The sequence below is a fragment of the Malus domestica genome, chromosome 05 (assembly GCF_042453785.1).
Source record: "Malus domestica chromosome 05, GDT2T_hap1".
Classification (NCBI taxonomy): domain Eukaryota; kingdom Viridiplantae; phylum Streptophyta; class Magnoliopsida; order Rosales; family Rosaceae; genus Malus; species Malus domestica.
In genome coordinates, this window is record NC_091665.1 from 21,908,146 (window position 1) to 21,922,912 (window position 14,767).

At 37.3% G+C, this 14,767-nt stretch overlaps 1 protein-coding gene across 2 annotated transcripts in view; it reads right to left on the reverse strand.

The window, feature by feature from the left end:
- LOC103420071 (serine/threonine-protein kinase TOR) overlaps nt 1-10,557 on the reverse strand; it is a 37,970-nt gene extending 27,413 nt beyond the window's left edge. For both annotated transcript variants that reach the window (XM_070822384.1, XM_029102171.2), the window contains exons 1-21: nt 10,162-10,557; nt 9,472-9,810; nt 9,313-9,387; nt 8,746-9,017; nt 8,025-8,184; nt 7,757-7,900; nt 7,458-7,627; nt 7,142-7,346; nt 6,885-7,064; nt 6,101-6,253; nt 5,708-5,829; nt 5,475-5,574; nt 5,286-5,381; nt 4,909-5,039; nt 3,979-4,081; nt 3,720-3,902; nt 3,381-3,473; nt 3,225-3,260; nt 2,747-2,845; nt 2,558-2,656; nt 2,264-2,426 (exon numbers count right to left, since the gene is read on the reverse strand). In XM_070822384.1, the coding sequence (XP_070678485.1) occupies nt 2,264-2,426; nt 2,558-2,656; nt 2,747-2,845; nt 3,225-3,260; nt 3,381-3,473; nt 3,720-3,902; nt 3,979-4,081; nt 4,909-5,039; nt 5,286-5,381; nt 5,475-5,574; nt 5,708-5,829; nt 6,101-6,253; nt 6,885-7,064; nt 7,142-7,346; nt 7,458-7,627; nt 7,757-7,900; nt 8,025-8,184; nt 8,746-9,017; nt 9,313-9,387; nt 9,472-9,810; nt 10,162-10,281 (3,043 nt within the window). In that variant the 5' untranslated portion in view covers nt 10,282-10,557. The remainder of the gene's footprint in view (nt 1-2,263; nt 2,427-2,557; nt 2,657-2,746; nt 2,846-3,224; nt 3,261-3,380; nt 3,474-3,719; nt 3,903-3,978; nt 4,082-4,908; nt 5,040-5,285; nt 5,382-5,474; nt 5,575-5,707; nt 5,830-6,100; nt 6,254-6,884; nt 7,065-7,141; nt 7,347-7,457; nt 7,628-7,756; nt 7,901-8,024; nt 8,185-8,745; nt 9,018-9,312; nt 9,388-9,471; nt 9,811-10,161) is intronic.
- Between the last annotated feature and the right edge of the window lie 4,210 nt (nt 10,558-14,767).

Below are 14,767 nucleotides of genomic sequence, written 5' to 3' on the forward strand. Positions count from 1 at the left end.
AAAGTATCCCATATCAGCAGGGTGGAACCTACTCTAGATTTGATGGACTTGTTTTGACCCTCAAATTCTTCAGTCGGCCTTATACTCTGGAGGAAACCAGAAAACCCTCCAGCTCAGTTCAAGAATAAGCCTGTGGAAAGTTACTTTTTCAAAAGCAAAAGTATCTCATATCATCTCTTCTCATTTTTCTTCTCTTTATCCTTCATGCTGCTGCAAGATGGGGAGAAGGTGAACAATCAGTCGGAGCTCTGATTGCTTACCTTGTCTGTCACCTCTTTCAGCAGACCCCCTAACTCGGCGACTTGGGGGACTCCTACTACATGGTTTGTATCGCGCTTGACCAAGCCTGAAACTACAAGTAAGCTTCAAGTGAAATTGATACATTACCTTGTGCATCTCCACCAGTTAAAGATACCACCCCTGGATGGAGGAAGAGTACTTCCAGAGAAGATGCCACATCTACCTATGAGACAGATAAGGCAAGTCAAGACGACACCACACTCCGATACTTAAGAAGTTTCGTGATTACGAGATCATTCTCCCACAATATTTCCTAATGTCATTTGTACTAAATCATTCACTTGTACTCACTAAAAGAGAGCTTGAACCTATGTACTGTGTAAACCCTTCACAATTAATGAGAACTCTTCTATTCCGTGGACGTAACCAATCTGGGTGAACCACGTACATCTTGTGTTTGCTTTCCTATCTCTATCCATTTATATACTTATCCACACTAATGACCGGAGCAATCTAGCGAAGATCACAAAAAGCGACCGTTTTCGCTACCTAGGATCTATCTTGCAAGAGAACGGAGAATTAGATGGAGATCTCAACCATAGAATACGAGCTGGATGGATGAAGTGTAAGAGTGCATCCGGCGTGTTGTGTGACCGTCGTAGGCCACTGAAGCTCAAGGGAAAATTTTATAGGATGGCAATAAGGCCAACGATGTTGTATGGCACAGAATGTTGGGCGGTGAAGCATCAACACGTACACAAAATGGGTGTAGCGGAGATGAGGATGCTTCGTGGGATGTGTGGGCACACGAGAAAGGATAAGATTGGGAATGAGGATATCCGAGGTAAAGTAGGAGTAGCCGAAATTGTAGGAAAGATGAGAGAAAATCGGCTCCGGTGATTTGGACATGTGCAAAGAAGGCCGACTGACACTCCGGTTCGAAGATGTGACTACGGGACAGAGGTTCAGGGCCGAAGGGGTAGAGGAAGACCTAGGAAAACTTTGGAAGAGACTCTAAGAAAAGACTTAGAGTACTTGGATCTAACGGAGGACATGACACAAAACCGAGTGCAATGGCGTTCTAGGATTCATATAGCCGACCCCACTTAGTGGGAAAAGGCTTTGTTGTTGTTGTTTTGTATTCTACTTTCGAGAGTGTTACAAAGGGGTCAAATTTTCTAACTCTTGCTTGTATTTTACATGCAACTCACAAAATGAAATTCCTTCTTTTCCCAATCTGATTCTTTCTTGCAGGGAAAAGGCTTTGTTGTTGTTGTTTTGTATTCTACTTTCGAGAGTGTTACAAAGGGGTCAAATTTTCTAACTCTTGCTTGTATTTTACATGCAACTCACAAAATGAAATTCCTTCTTTTCCCAATCTGATTCTTTCTTGCACTTACTCTTCCAGAAATTGCATATCCACACAACCACTTTCCTTAAATTCAAGGCACCATTCTTTTTTGTAAAGAAACAAATTAATTATTAACAGCAGAATTTACAAAAAATGGAAAAGAAATACAACAACAACAACAACAAAGCCTTTTCCCACTAAGTGGGGTCGGCTATAAAAAATGGAAAAGAAATCCACCAACTAAAATCAAACCTAAAGTACTAAACTAGATTTCTCAAATAGGACTAATTCACAAAAATCAAACTTGAAACTAAACTCATTTTACAGTTGCTAACCCACCCATCATTATAGAAGAGTGAGCATAATCCCTATACTCAGTCGAAACAGATGCCCAAGGAGCTGGCCAGTATCTAACTCGGACCCATAGTTCACCTACTCTTTTCTTCTCAAAAAATAGTTCACCTACTCCCACTCCCTTAAAACCTTCCAAAGTTCTATTACACTCCATCCAATTCTTCAAGTCACCAATTTGATTCTCAAATATCTATGATACTTTCATTTCATTAACAAGCTAATCCAGTCTTATAAGGATTTTTTACGAGACTTGAAAAATAAGTTTCTAATATCAATAAATATCGATATTCACGGTAATTAAAAATGAAGAGTACTAACCACCAAACACTTCAAGGGTATGGAGGATGTCAAGAACATAAGTATAATCGTTATACCGTTCTGCATCACTTAGAACTTGAATACAACATGGAAGAATATCCGGAAGGTACGTTCGAAATTCATCATTGAGAGCCAAGCAAAGCTGCTCCACCAGATGCAGAACCTGAGAAAGATTACAGGAGAACAGAAAATAATCACAATGGGAATTTAAAAAAAAAAATACTATAATTTCAAGAACAAGAGATCAATCTCATGATAAGGCAATTGAAACCAAAACGAAAAGGTCAAACTAACTGGATAACCAAGTTGAGGACGGCCAGCAGCAGGAAAACTGAAGGTTGACCATAATTCTGAAATTAGAACGAGCAACTCATGCAGATATTTCCCAATATGCTGCACAGCACATCATGCCCATATATAATCATCAAGAAATCATCCACAACGATTACACGTATGAAAACTTAAAAGGGGCCAAGACATTACCTGACGCACAATAGACACTAGCGTACCAAGCTTCCATGTTATAAAATCCTTTAAAGCATCATCACATGTCCGGACTATATGGAAGAAATCAGGTAAAACCTACAGGTAAGAAAAATAAAGAAGCATCATTTAAAGCCAAAAAGACAACATAAAAAGCAAATGCACCAGTATATAAACCGCTGATAAGCTAAATAACAGGTGTAATTCGAGATAAAAAGAGACAGTAGATGAGTCATGACAAATGAATCTTGGTTTTTTCTAACGAAAAATTGATAAATGGACTTCCAAAGGCATGAAACTTAAAATTCATTTTGTATAAAAAAGGAAGATAACGTATAACATAATTCACATCCACAAAACTAAGGTTTAACAGTAAAATACATGTGCTTGTCTGTACACATGCATTCACACACATGTTACTACATGTGCGTAAAACATACAACGAAACAAATCACAATTGAAATGTTTATACACTGACCTTTGGTAAGTATGGAACACAACCAAGACCCATTGACTAACCTCGCAACAAAAAAGATAACATGAGACATCAAGAACTACACAAATAATAAGAATATAAATCTTCTAAGAAAAGTAATTCAGAAAAACAATAACCACATTACTATATGCTAAATACCTTGAATATGAACATAAGAGATCTGACCACCTTTAGGTGGTAAGTAGCAAGTGAAGGGTCCCTAAGTATACGCATGAGGGAGTTGATTGCAACCTGTGGTCATAACATATGTTAACAAACAACAATGACAGTCATTTATCATATTGATATGCATATATATGAATGGATTTTAAGTTATGGATCACCATTGTCCATTGATTGTGTAGACAACTCAAATGCAATCAGCGACAATGATGAGCATCATTGTAATCAAATACACACACACACACATATATATGTAATTATATATACACATCCATAAAATAAAATACAAAAGTCATAGCAGGTTTGATGTGCTACCGTAGAATAATAGTCTTCAGACGTTGCAAATGATGGCCACACGTCCATAGGCAATTCATCCACAGATTGAATGTGTTGACCAGATTCACTGGCACTACATGTAACATCTCCATGTGAACCGGGCAGGCTTTGCTGATGTCGCTTATGCACATGAGGGTCTAGAGCACCCATAATTCCGAGAACCTGGTGAAGCCCAAGAACAGGTTAACATAAAAAAATGGCTACAGTTAACAACCATGCAATCTAATTAAAAAGTTACCTTTAGTACTTCACGTCTTGTAGACCATGCTAATTCACCATTCAGTAACTTCAAGAGTAAGCCAAGTAACAGTGGATATTCATTGTATGGCGTTATGACATACCTGCCAAAATCAAAGAATAAAAGTTTCTTAACACAAACCAAAATGTAATACAGAACTTCATGAAACCTGATGCCAACAAAGTATCTCAAATCTTTGCTCCATGATACCAATACGTGGACTGAGTCTATCTTCTACGGTTCACAGCCCCCAAATATAAGTGAAAAAATTATACACTTATGGAAGTGGTTGGCCATGCATAAAGCAATTTCAGGAACTAGAGTCTCAACCCTTGTTTTACCGTCGACAAGTCTCGCTCTCCAGCAAACAAGCTTCTTAAAACCAAAGAGATGCAAACATAAAGAAGTGACAACCTGGCTCCATTAAAATAAGGTAGTCCACCATCTTCCTAGGTCACTAGAGCACATGCAAGACCTAATACAATATTATCTATTGTCAGCTCATACCATTTAACTATGGTTGGCAGGGCTTCTTAACAACTTAATATTTGAGATTAACAGTTACTGGGCATAAGATTAGGTAGCCATGAAATCTTTTGTTTGGAAGGGAGGAGGCGTGGTCCACATAACCTCACAACCTAACTTGAATACTACTAACAATAACTCAGCAAGGTATCAGTACTTCAGAGTAGTGCTACCTACACTAAATTTGTTTCTCTTTTATTATATTGACAAACAAAAAGGAAAACAAGCTCAAAGTTTAATGACCAAATTGACAATTAAATATTTATTCAATCAGATATGCACATCAAATAAGTATATAAGCATAAGCCTCAGTGAAGCTGTTTCTAACCCAAGATTAAAGATGAAAATGAAAAAATATATATAATAGAACCTATCATAGAGCAATGTAACATACACAGTGCATACCCAGTGCTCTGTACAACTTGACCAAGAGTAGCGACAGCCACTTCCCGTTTGGTGACGGCTGTTCCATCCAATAACGCCTCAACAATTAAAGGCATAAGCTCAGGAATGTATATTCGCATTGCATAACCACCCTAGACAGAAGTCAAAACAAAAAAGAGAACAGCATTTATATCAGCACAACACAAAACAATTATATAACAGAGAGAACTACTTTTCGTATTCAATAAATTTGCTTTTGTTTTGTCACCAAAAGAAAAATTAACACATTTTCATGTTCTTCAGCATGCATCAGACACGTCAAACCCACCACCTACCAACCTTCAATCCAAATAAAACAAATGAATAACACCATGAGTACTAAAGCCAAATATACCCACCACTCTAGCCAGATCCCCAACAGTTACAAGAACTCCACTAATAATGCCATTATTTGCGTTCACACCAGTGCCATCAGTAAGCCTTGCAACAAGTGCCTGAACAATCAGATATTTACTATGAGAGAAGGGAAAAAAACAGATCTATAAACGATAGGGGACTAAGATAAACAATCACTAAATGACTTAAACCTTGTGTATCGGAGCAACGTATGGAAGTATTAGTCGTTCACAGTTTCGTATTAAACAACCCAGTAACTTCGCACTTTCTTCTCGGCATTTGGTGTCTGCACTGCTGACATAGCAAGAGAAGTCAATATCTGACACTTCAACAGCTCATTCTAGCATTAAAATCATCTTTAAGCAACCACGTATTTATTAAAAAAAAATGTATGTAAACAAAATTGATAATCCGTTTACATCACCTCTGCCCCAGGTAAGTCAACAATTGTATGAGATGCCGACGAAGTGCTGGAAGAACATACGCAGGATTTTTTTCCGACAACCTCCCAGCCACAGAAATTGCAAACTCTCGAACATCAAAATCCTATAACATCATAGTATTTTTTTAAGATGGATAACACAAAGGACAGATCATTTTCACAAAATCTACATTACAAGTAATTTCAAATTAAAATTCAATACATTCCAGCAAAAACCGTACATGAAAACTGCACAATTATAACACTTTAAGCAAAATATCTAAACAAAAGCAAAATAAAAGAAAAACATCAAATATCACATGCATAAGCAGCAACGCCTACATTTCCAATATAACACTAAGTCATGTACACGTCTATATAGAGCAAAAATCACACCTCATCATTCAAAGCAGCAAAAACTGCGCTCAGACTATCAGCCTGCACCAAAAAATCATCAAATCCTCTATTCCCATGAAGGGAGGAAAATATTGAATGGCGAACAATAACATCAGCATCTGCAACAGCTTCAATGAGAAGCTTTTCCACAATCTGCAGAAAGGCCAGTATATAGGTAACAGGCATATACCAAGAAGGAGAAAAAGAAAACTAACATGACTATTCAATGAGATTTTGGGACTTAACATGATACATTACTTTAAAGACATTGACAAATTATAATTATAATAGCAGACTGTAAAAAAGCAATCCAAATTCTCAAGTCTAATGCATATCTAATGAAATACAAAACATTTAAAAGATTAATGCCTTCTATATGCCTCCAATTTGCAAAGATGGCAATAACAAAGGAGTGAAATACAAAACATTCATAAAGATTATTACCTTCTACAAGCCTCCAATTTGCAAAGAAGGCAAAAAAGGAAGGTCCCCACACTATGGCCAATGGACATATTTAATAGTTGTCATATGACCCATATCAGCATATTTGAACTGAAGGAGTACAACCAAAAGGTACGCATTTATAGGCAAAATACACAATGATAGAAAGTTTTCGTGATCTTTCCTACCAATAAGTTGAGCATAGTAGAGAAACTAGATAAATTGAATAAACATACTATTGAATAAACTAGACAAGCACAAAATTGGTTTTACAGCTTACAAACGTTTCAAAAGAATCAAAGGTTGGAATGTTTAGCATAAATTTTAATGTTCAAAACCAAACCTCCTCAACAAGACGTCGTCGTTTTCCCCGATTAGACCTATCAGAAGCATATTGCACACCAGAAAAGGAATTTGCAACTAATTTGCAACAACATAGGGCAGCATCTTTCCGGATGGCTCCATCATCACCATCCAAATATACAACAACTGATTCTCTTGCAAACTCAAGAAGGTCATGGCCCTAAATCATATACCAGCTTCTGTGAGAGACTAAAGGTGCATTTAGGATTCACAATGGACAATGGTTTTCACACAAACCTTGAAATTAAAACGAGCTAGAGTCTGCAAAGCAAGCTGCACAAGGGATGAACCACTGACGTCTGAGACTTGCTGAGGGATATTCATTAAATTTCCTCTGCCCATGCCAACGGCCGACCTTCCCTGAGAATGGTGGGATTTTGAAAGAACCACCGAAATGCTGTCAAGCAACCGATCTTGGATAGTAGGAAGCAAAGATGGAATACTGAATTAACAACCAATTGAACAGGGAACTAGTCAGTGCACATGGAAGACATAGACTAATCACCAAAATTGTGCAATGTGCAAGGAGAAGTTCTTGAAAACCCCAGGCTACCTGGTAGTTATATGCTCAAGTGCCTCAACAAGTGTAGGGGAAAGACCAGCAGACAACATAACATCCAAAAGACCACAAACATGAGGTTCCATAGCTGGCCCCACTGCTTTTGCTATGTTTCCAACACAAGCCAAAGCCTCAAGAGAGGGTCTACCTTTACGTGGAGCAATCTGGAGAACAAATGATTAATAACAGTCATAGATGTGTCCACTATCACAGTTACAACTCATAACCTACAACCTACATACACAGCACAGCAAAGATAAATATTATGGTGAGGACCATGATCGTCAACATACCGCATCACGTAAATGGGATGTTATTGTCGGCAAATAGTGGACAAGTTCCCCATCCAAAGCACCAGCCATCTCCCCAAGGGCAATAAAACCACTGGAGCGTTCAGCCGGTATTCGCAAAACGGCAAGAATATGGTTCATACATATCTGCAAGAAATAGCATATCCTTACACATTCAGGATGACAAACAGTAAATATAAATGAAACAGATTTTGCCCCGAACCATTCTGCCCACCAGTTACAATATAATAATAAAGGACAGTTGACAAACCGTTAAGTAGTTTGTGACAAATCGATCTCGCAGAAAATGAGCAATTCGAGGTAGCAGCGAAGTTATGCTCAGGCGAACCAGCCTATCCCGGTGCTCAAGATATCTAAGGACAATTTCTGCAACTTCCCTGTACCTTGACATCATAAATTCACCTGTATTCCTGCCCAGATGAAATTAACTTTTTTAAACTGATGAAGAAGCAGTTGATGGCTGGGTCAAAATGCCAAGGTAGCACAAAGTAACACAGAACATGTACATTCTCACATGACTTAAAATAATTTAGGTTTTACTTGCTCACAGATTGTGACTTAAAATAATTTAGGTTTTACTTGCTCACAGATTGTGACCATGTGTACCCATTTTGGTTTTCCTAAACTCCACCTAATAAAATAGTCACTACTAAGTCAGGGTCACATAAAATTAATGCAAAAACCTCATTCAGACCAGAAAGAATCCATCACATTCATAAATGAATGTGCACAATAACAAAGTCTATACCAAAACTGTAGTTAAAATTGCATGAACATATGTTCACGTGTCTCTTGAAGAACTGATCAACACAAGCTAAAATTCATCGTGGTGCGCATCTGTACATGTGTGGTAGGGTTTCATTTTTGTTTGGCCAATCTTGTACATATGATACTTCTAGTGAATAACAATCAAATTTACATTAGGAAATAATACTAATAAAAATAAAAACTTCCTCACAAACTCTACCAACCTTAAAAGCTCTCCAACTGCAAGTAAAGAACCATGTATGCTGTGAACGGAAGCATTTCTACCCAACCCATCCTGGGTAGCCTCAAACATACGATAATACCATTGCACACGCCAGCGTGTCTCACGTTTCTCAATAACACCAAGGCAGGCACGTAGAGCTTCCACAGCTCGCTCTCGAATAGGCAAGACTGGATCCCTCAAAGCAACCCAAATAGCATCAACAAATTCAGGTACATGAACATTGAACACTGTTGAAGCATTTTCTGCCATTTCCTATAATAAGAAAACATTACAGAACCATGTCCTATATCAAAATTTAATGAGAATAGCAAAAAAAAAATTTAAATTAAAAAGCAAAAGTTCTATGATATGAAACTGCTTTTTAGAATAGAACCTTGATGGGATGATATGAAAAGTTTCTTTGAATATAAATGGAGTCCCCTCGGAGAAACAAACTCAGAACCACTAATCAACAACAGCAGCAACAACAACAACAGAGCCTTACCCACTAAACAGGGTTGGCTGCTAATCAATAAATGAGTACAAAAGTAAAAATTGTAGCACTTACTTTCAAGATCAACACAGCAGCAAAACGGCGATACTCAACTCTATCCCCCCGCAACCAATCAAGAGCAATTTTTATCTAAGAGACGAAGGCTTATCAGATACTTGACTATTCTAAATCAATTTCTGTTATGTCAAGGGGGTACACAAAAATGTAACAAACCTGGCGTTCCACTTCATCTGCAGTCATTGCTCCCCCGGCCCTGGCAAGATGGCCCAGAACTCTACTAGCAAGGACCAGAATATCAGTATCATGCTTCACCTCAAAAACGGTCCTTATATAATTAGCAAACTTTGAAACTTTGGAAGAATTCTCTCCCAGCACCACATCTATCAACTCATCAATAGCTCTTAAAGCTCCCAAAGTTTCTGCAACATCACTGCTCTCCAGAAGAGACGAAATTCGATCATACAACTGATCCATGTAACGCGAAAACGCTTCTCCGCTGAGGTCACGGGCTTCTTCTTCCAGATGCTTCTTTAAAGCTAGCGAAGCCCCATCCTGTGAAACAACACAGTTTAAGCATATTTATGTCCTCTGTTATGGAACAAGCATAAAAGAAACTTTTTCAGTTAATCTTCGAAAACCATAGGGCACTCAAAACTATTAGCCTTACAGAGTAGAGTGACTGAGAAAGTTCGTAAATTTGCCTATAGTGAGTGAGGTGAGCTTAAAATTGGCCTATTATAATAGCTCCAATTACACCAACTCAATACCTAATTATTCGCACAATTCATAGCTTGCACTATCCACTAAACCTATTAGTTATCCACTTAAGTGAAAATTTTGAATTTCTCGGGAACCAAACAGAAAATAGGAAACAGAGAGAGATAGAGAGAACAAAGTACTGACCTTGGGGCTGCCGCGGGTGCAGAGGTCAGCAAGGATGCGATTGAGCGCGTCAAAACTGCCTCCGCTGGGTCCGGCAGAGGCGGGGCCGCAGAACCTGAGGGACTGCCCCGAGACCGCCATCTGGCTCAGCCTCCACAAATCCTACAACCCCAACTTCTCCCCCTCCCTCTCTCTCTGTATATCCAATTGCAATCGGATCTTCAAGGCATCGAAGTTCCGGCGGGAAAGCAACGGCAGATTGATTCTTTCGCCGGAGACGATGGGCAATATAGACGTTACGAGTAGTTGCAGCGGCTAAAAGTAGCAATAGTTTTCCAGATTACGCTTAAAATTTAACGCAGGCAAAAGCGAAAGGGGGAAAAGGGTTTTGGAGTTTTGACTTTCGTTGGTGGGCTCGGCGGCAAGCTCGTTGGAACTGTTTTTAAAATAGTTAAAAACGTTTTTTATAAAAATAGTTTTTGAATCAATCTTTAATAAAATGCAAGTCAATTCTGGAATTGGAAAAGCACTTAAAGTGCTTCTTATCAAAAGCAACTGTTGTGTGCTTTTTGTATGAAATATTTTTTCTAAAACCGCTTTTAACAACTTTTAAAACACTTACACGCCCTAAATCTTGTTAATTCTATGGTTTGGTGCGCACTCGAGGCCAATCATGCTGATTCATTATACCAAAACTCAAAAACTTTTTTTATCAATTTGTTGTTACTTGTGCCATAAAGGGTAAGTTTTTTTTTTTTTTTTTTTTACAGAACCGCTTATAATTCAAAGTTATCATGCATTCGTCTAGTAATTTTTCTAAAAAAATTCAAAGTAACTTTTTTGGAATGTAAATGTACTGAAAAGTTAATGTCGAGTTTACGTTGATTAAAAAGAAGATCAATCTTTTGTGATTGGAGTTATTTATAGTATTTGTGCATATGAATATTCCACAAGGATCATATCACACAAAATTTGGGGTGTATTATGTATTAACGTAATTAACAGTTCAAGTTATATTTAGTGTAATTGACAGTTAGTCATGTGCGTAACTTAAATGGCAACGATATTATCAGAATTTAAAATAGATTGAATTGTCGAATCTTCGAGAAATTTTATGCATCCTTTCCAGTTTGACTAATTTATGGAGAAATAGTTTATACCTTTGATGAACTATGTAAAAATAACACTATTGAATGGGTGCTTTTTTATCAAATAATTGAAAGAAAATTTGACGTTTTAGGATACATGTTTGATTTCGCAAATAGTATCAAAGCAGTCATCTCTGGCTATAGAGTTGGGATTTATATCCTCTCCGGATCCCCTCATTGGGGATCCCAGGGATCAATGCATAGTAACCATTCATCAAAGATTGTGCGGCCATAATTGAATGTTTTTTATATTTTTAAAAGTAAAGCAGCCTCATTTTGCATGAAAATATAAAAAAAGAAAAAATTGTGGCCGCACGATCTTTGATGTACGGTTACTATGCATTGATCCCCAGGATCCCTAGTGAGGAGTTCTAGAGAGAATCTAAATCCATAGAGTTGAATCATTTTCTTGTATAGGGCATTTTTTCCTTCTTTTTTTTTTCATCACAAAGACAACTTTCACTAAAATAAAAATAGTACAAGGCCCAAAAAAAGCCGGGTAAACAATTACACAGAAAGTAAAAGGCCCAAGCAAAAGAAGAGCAACAACTCAAATCACAACGATAAGGCCTCCACAAACTTAGGCCCAAAGGCTGCAAAAAACAAACAATAAAAACCCTGACCTCCAGCAACAAAGACCACATCACCGTCACCAACACATCCTCGGAGGAAGCTAAACTCTGAACCGAGAAAGTAGACACCATATCCAAGTTGCCTTCACGAAACCCTGCAAATATATACAAACAAAGTAACATATGGGAAGAAAGTGAGGCTAAGGGGTATGTAAAATACCCAACACTTGGCCTCGATGGAGATCTGGCATATGGGTTGGGGGAGGGGAAGTGAAGGAGGGAAGTGGATCTGATATGCAATTTCTGATCGGAGCCTGCCAATTTGAGCACATTATGGGATGGGGAAAAAGTATCACAACTGAGGAGGGAGGAAGGGAAATAAAAGATAGAAAGCAGTAAAAGTAGGCAAAAAACGCCGGATAAGGGACATGAAGCCCAGGATAGTTGAGACTCGGCTCAAGAAAAACTGAGATTAAACTCAGGGAATAACCGAGAATTCAAAAGGTAGGGAGAAAACTAGAAGAGGTGAAGGAAGAGGAGGAGGAAGGCAAGGAGGGGGAGGAGCATATGAGATGAGAGGGGAGGAAAAGAGAGAGGGCAAAGGAAAGAGAACCTGAGAAAACTCAGGAGGTAACTGAGAAAAGAAAGGATATTAAGAAATGAAAGAAAGAAGGGAGGAAGGATGGATGCCTCTAGCACCCAAGTCAAAGGCTAGGCCCTGCGGCGAAGTTGCTGGGAAAGTCTTTCACATATAGAATTTTAGAGAAAGAAAAGTGGATAATTTTTAGAGAGAGGTTTTCTTCCTTTTTTTTCTTTTCTTAATACACCATTTTTTTCCTTTTCACAAGGCAAAAGTACTAAAACAACAAATGAATTTAGGATGATACTACTTCATGGTTGAAGTTGAATTTAGGATGATACAACTTCATGGTTGAAGTTGTAAAAGCATCCCCAATGAGAGACTTTATATGGGGCTAGAAAAGTGTTGGATATAACCAAATTTAGAGCTCCGAAGAATCTTTGAGACTCTAAAAAAGAATCTTTCCCAATGAGAGGCTATATTTCTTTTAGGGTCTAAATGGGACTATATATTTATTTATGTAGTAATTTGATTACGCGATAAATTTATTTTTGTCTTAATTTTTCTTAAGTTGATTTTTGGACTTGTTATCTTAAATTTTTTTAATGAACTTTTCAACCTAATAAAATTCAAATTCTGACAAAGTTAGATTTCATCACTTATGCACTGTCGAATTAGGTTCTCTTATCTCAATTTCATCCGTTAGTTTGTTTCTATGAAATTAGACAAGATAAGATTTCACTTCACGACAACCATTGAATTGGATTATTTTATCTCAATTTCATCTGTTGGTTTATTTATCTGATTAGCACATTCTCCAAAAATCAAACAAGATAAGATATTATTTCATATCAACCATTGGATTGAATTATCTTATCTTAATCTCATCCATTGGTTTATTTATCTGTTTGGCACATTCTCCAAAATCAAACAAGATAAGATTTCATTTCATAACAACCATTGGATTGGATTTATCTTATTTCAATCTCATTTGTTGGCCTATTTATCTGATTGACACATTCTTCGAAATTAGACAAGATAAGATTTCACCTTCCGCCAATCGTTAGATAAGATTTCGCATCTCAAGCCAACTCGTTGGATCGTCATCTCTAATGTCACTCACTCTTTATATAAATGGTATCACACTAATTTCATAATACATAAGCTTCTGATCCCTTTACTCTCAAAAATCTCCCAACCACAAAACCATAATGGCCCAACCATGTAATGATAACTCCTCGTTTGATGAGGGTAATGCTACTTTTGCAATGGCAAGGGCTATGTATCAGCACTTCCAGAGACGTTTAGAGGTTGAGCAAGTGCAAAATGAGCCGAAACACGGTGGCACTTCGTCATGCCAACAAAGAGTTAATCGAGACAGGGAAGATAGCCATGTTCGATGTATGCATAATTACTTCTCTAACCCTCCATTGTCTCCACCAAGCTTCTCCCAAGCCAGGTTTCTCATGAGGTGTGAGTTGTTTGACATCATCATGGAGGGAGTCGTCAATTTCGACAATTATTTCCCTCAAAGACTATCTGCAAATAAATGAAATAGTTGCATTTGTGATTTATATCTTGTCGATTTCTTCTATGAACTTGTTGTTCTGCAAATAAATGAAATAGTTGCATTTGTGATTTATATCTTGTCGATTTCTTCTATGAACTTGTTGTTCACTATCGATTTCTTCTTTGTCCTTTTATCTTGACCAACTCTCCCCTTAAACTTATAATAATTGTCAATGTGCCCACTGTAGTTACATTTACAACTTATATAGGTTGGACGGGTTAGAGGTTGAACCCAATCCTAACCCATTCCTCAAATTGCATGTAACTACATGCTCATATTAATCGGGTTAATTTACATACTCTTTCTCAAATTGCATGTAACTACGTACTCATTCTCTAAACTTTCCTGCTATTTATTATTGAAGATTCATTACCTAAATTAACCCTATTAATATGAAGAGAAAAATGTTTCCAACTAAGCGGTTAAGAACATTTATTTTTACACCTGAAATCCCGTGTCCAATTCTTCCTTCTTGAAATATCCTTTATAAGAAAAACTATTGCCATGGAAAAAGATCTTGAAGTATGTGGTACTAATTTAGTACACAATCTATAAATATCCAAACCGATGCACTTTTCTATGTAAATATGTGAACTTGCTTTTTCTAATAATAGCAAGATCCAAATGTCGATCTCTTAAAAAAAAAAAATTAAACTTCAGGCATATATAAATTTGGATATTATAATTGTATGTATCGGTTAAACATAATTTACTTCACACAGTAATTATGTAGGTTTGCATGTATGGGTTATATTAT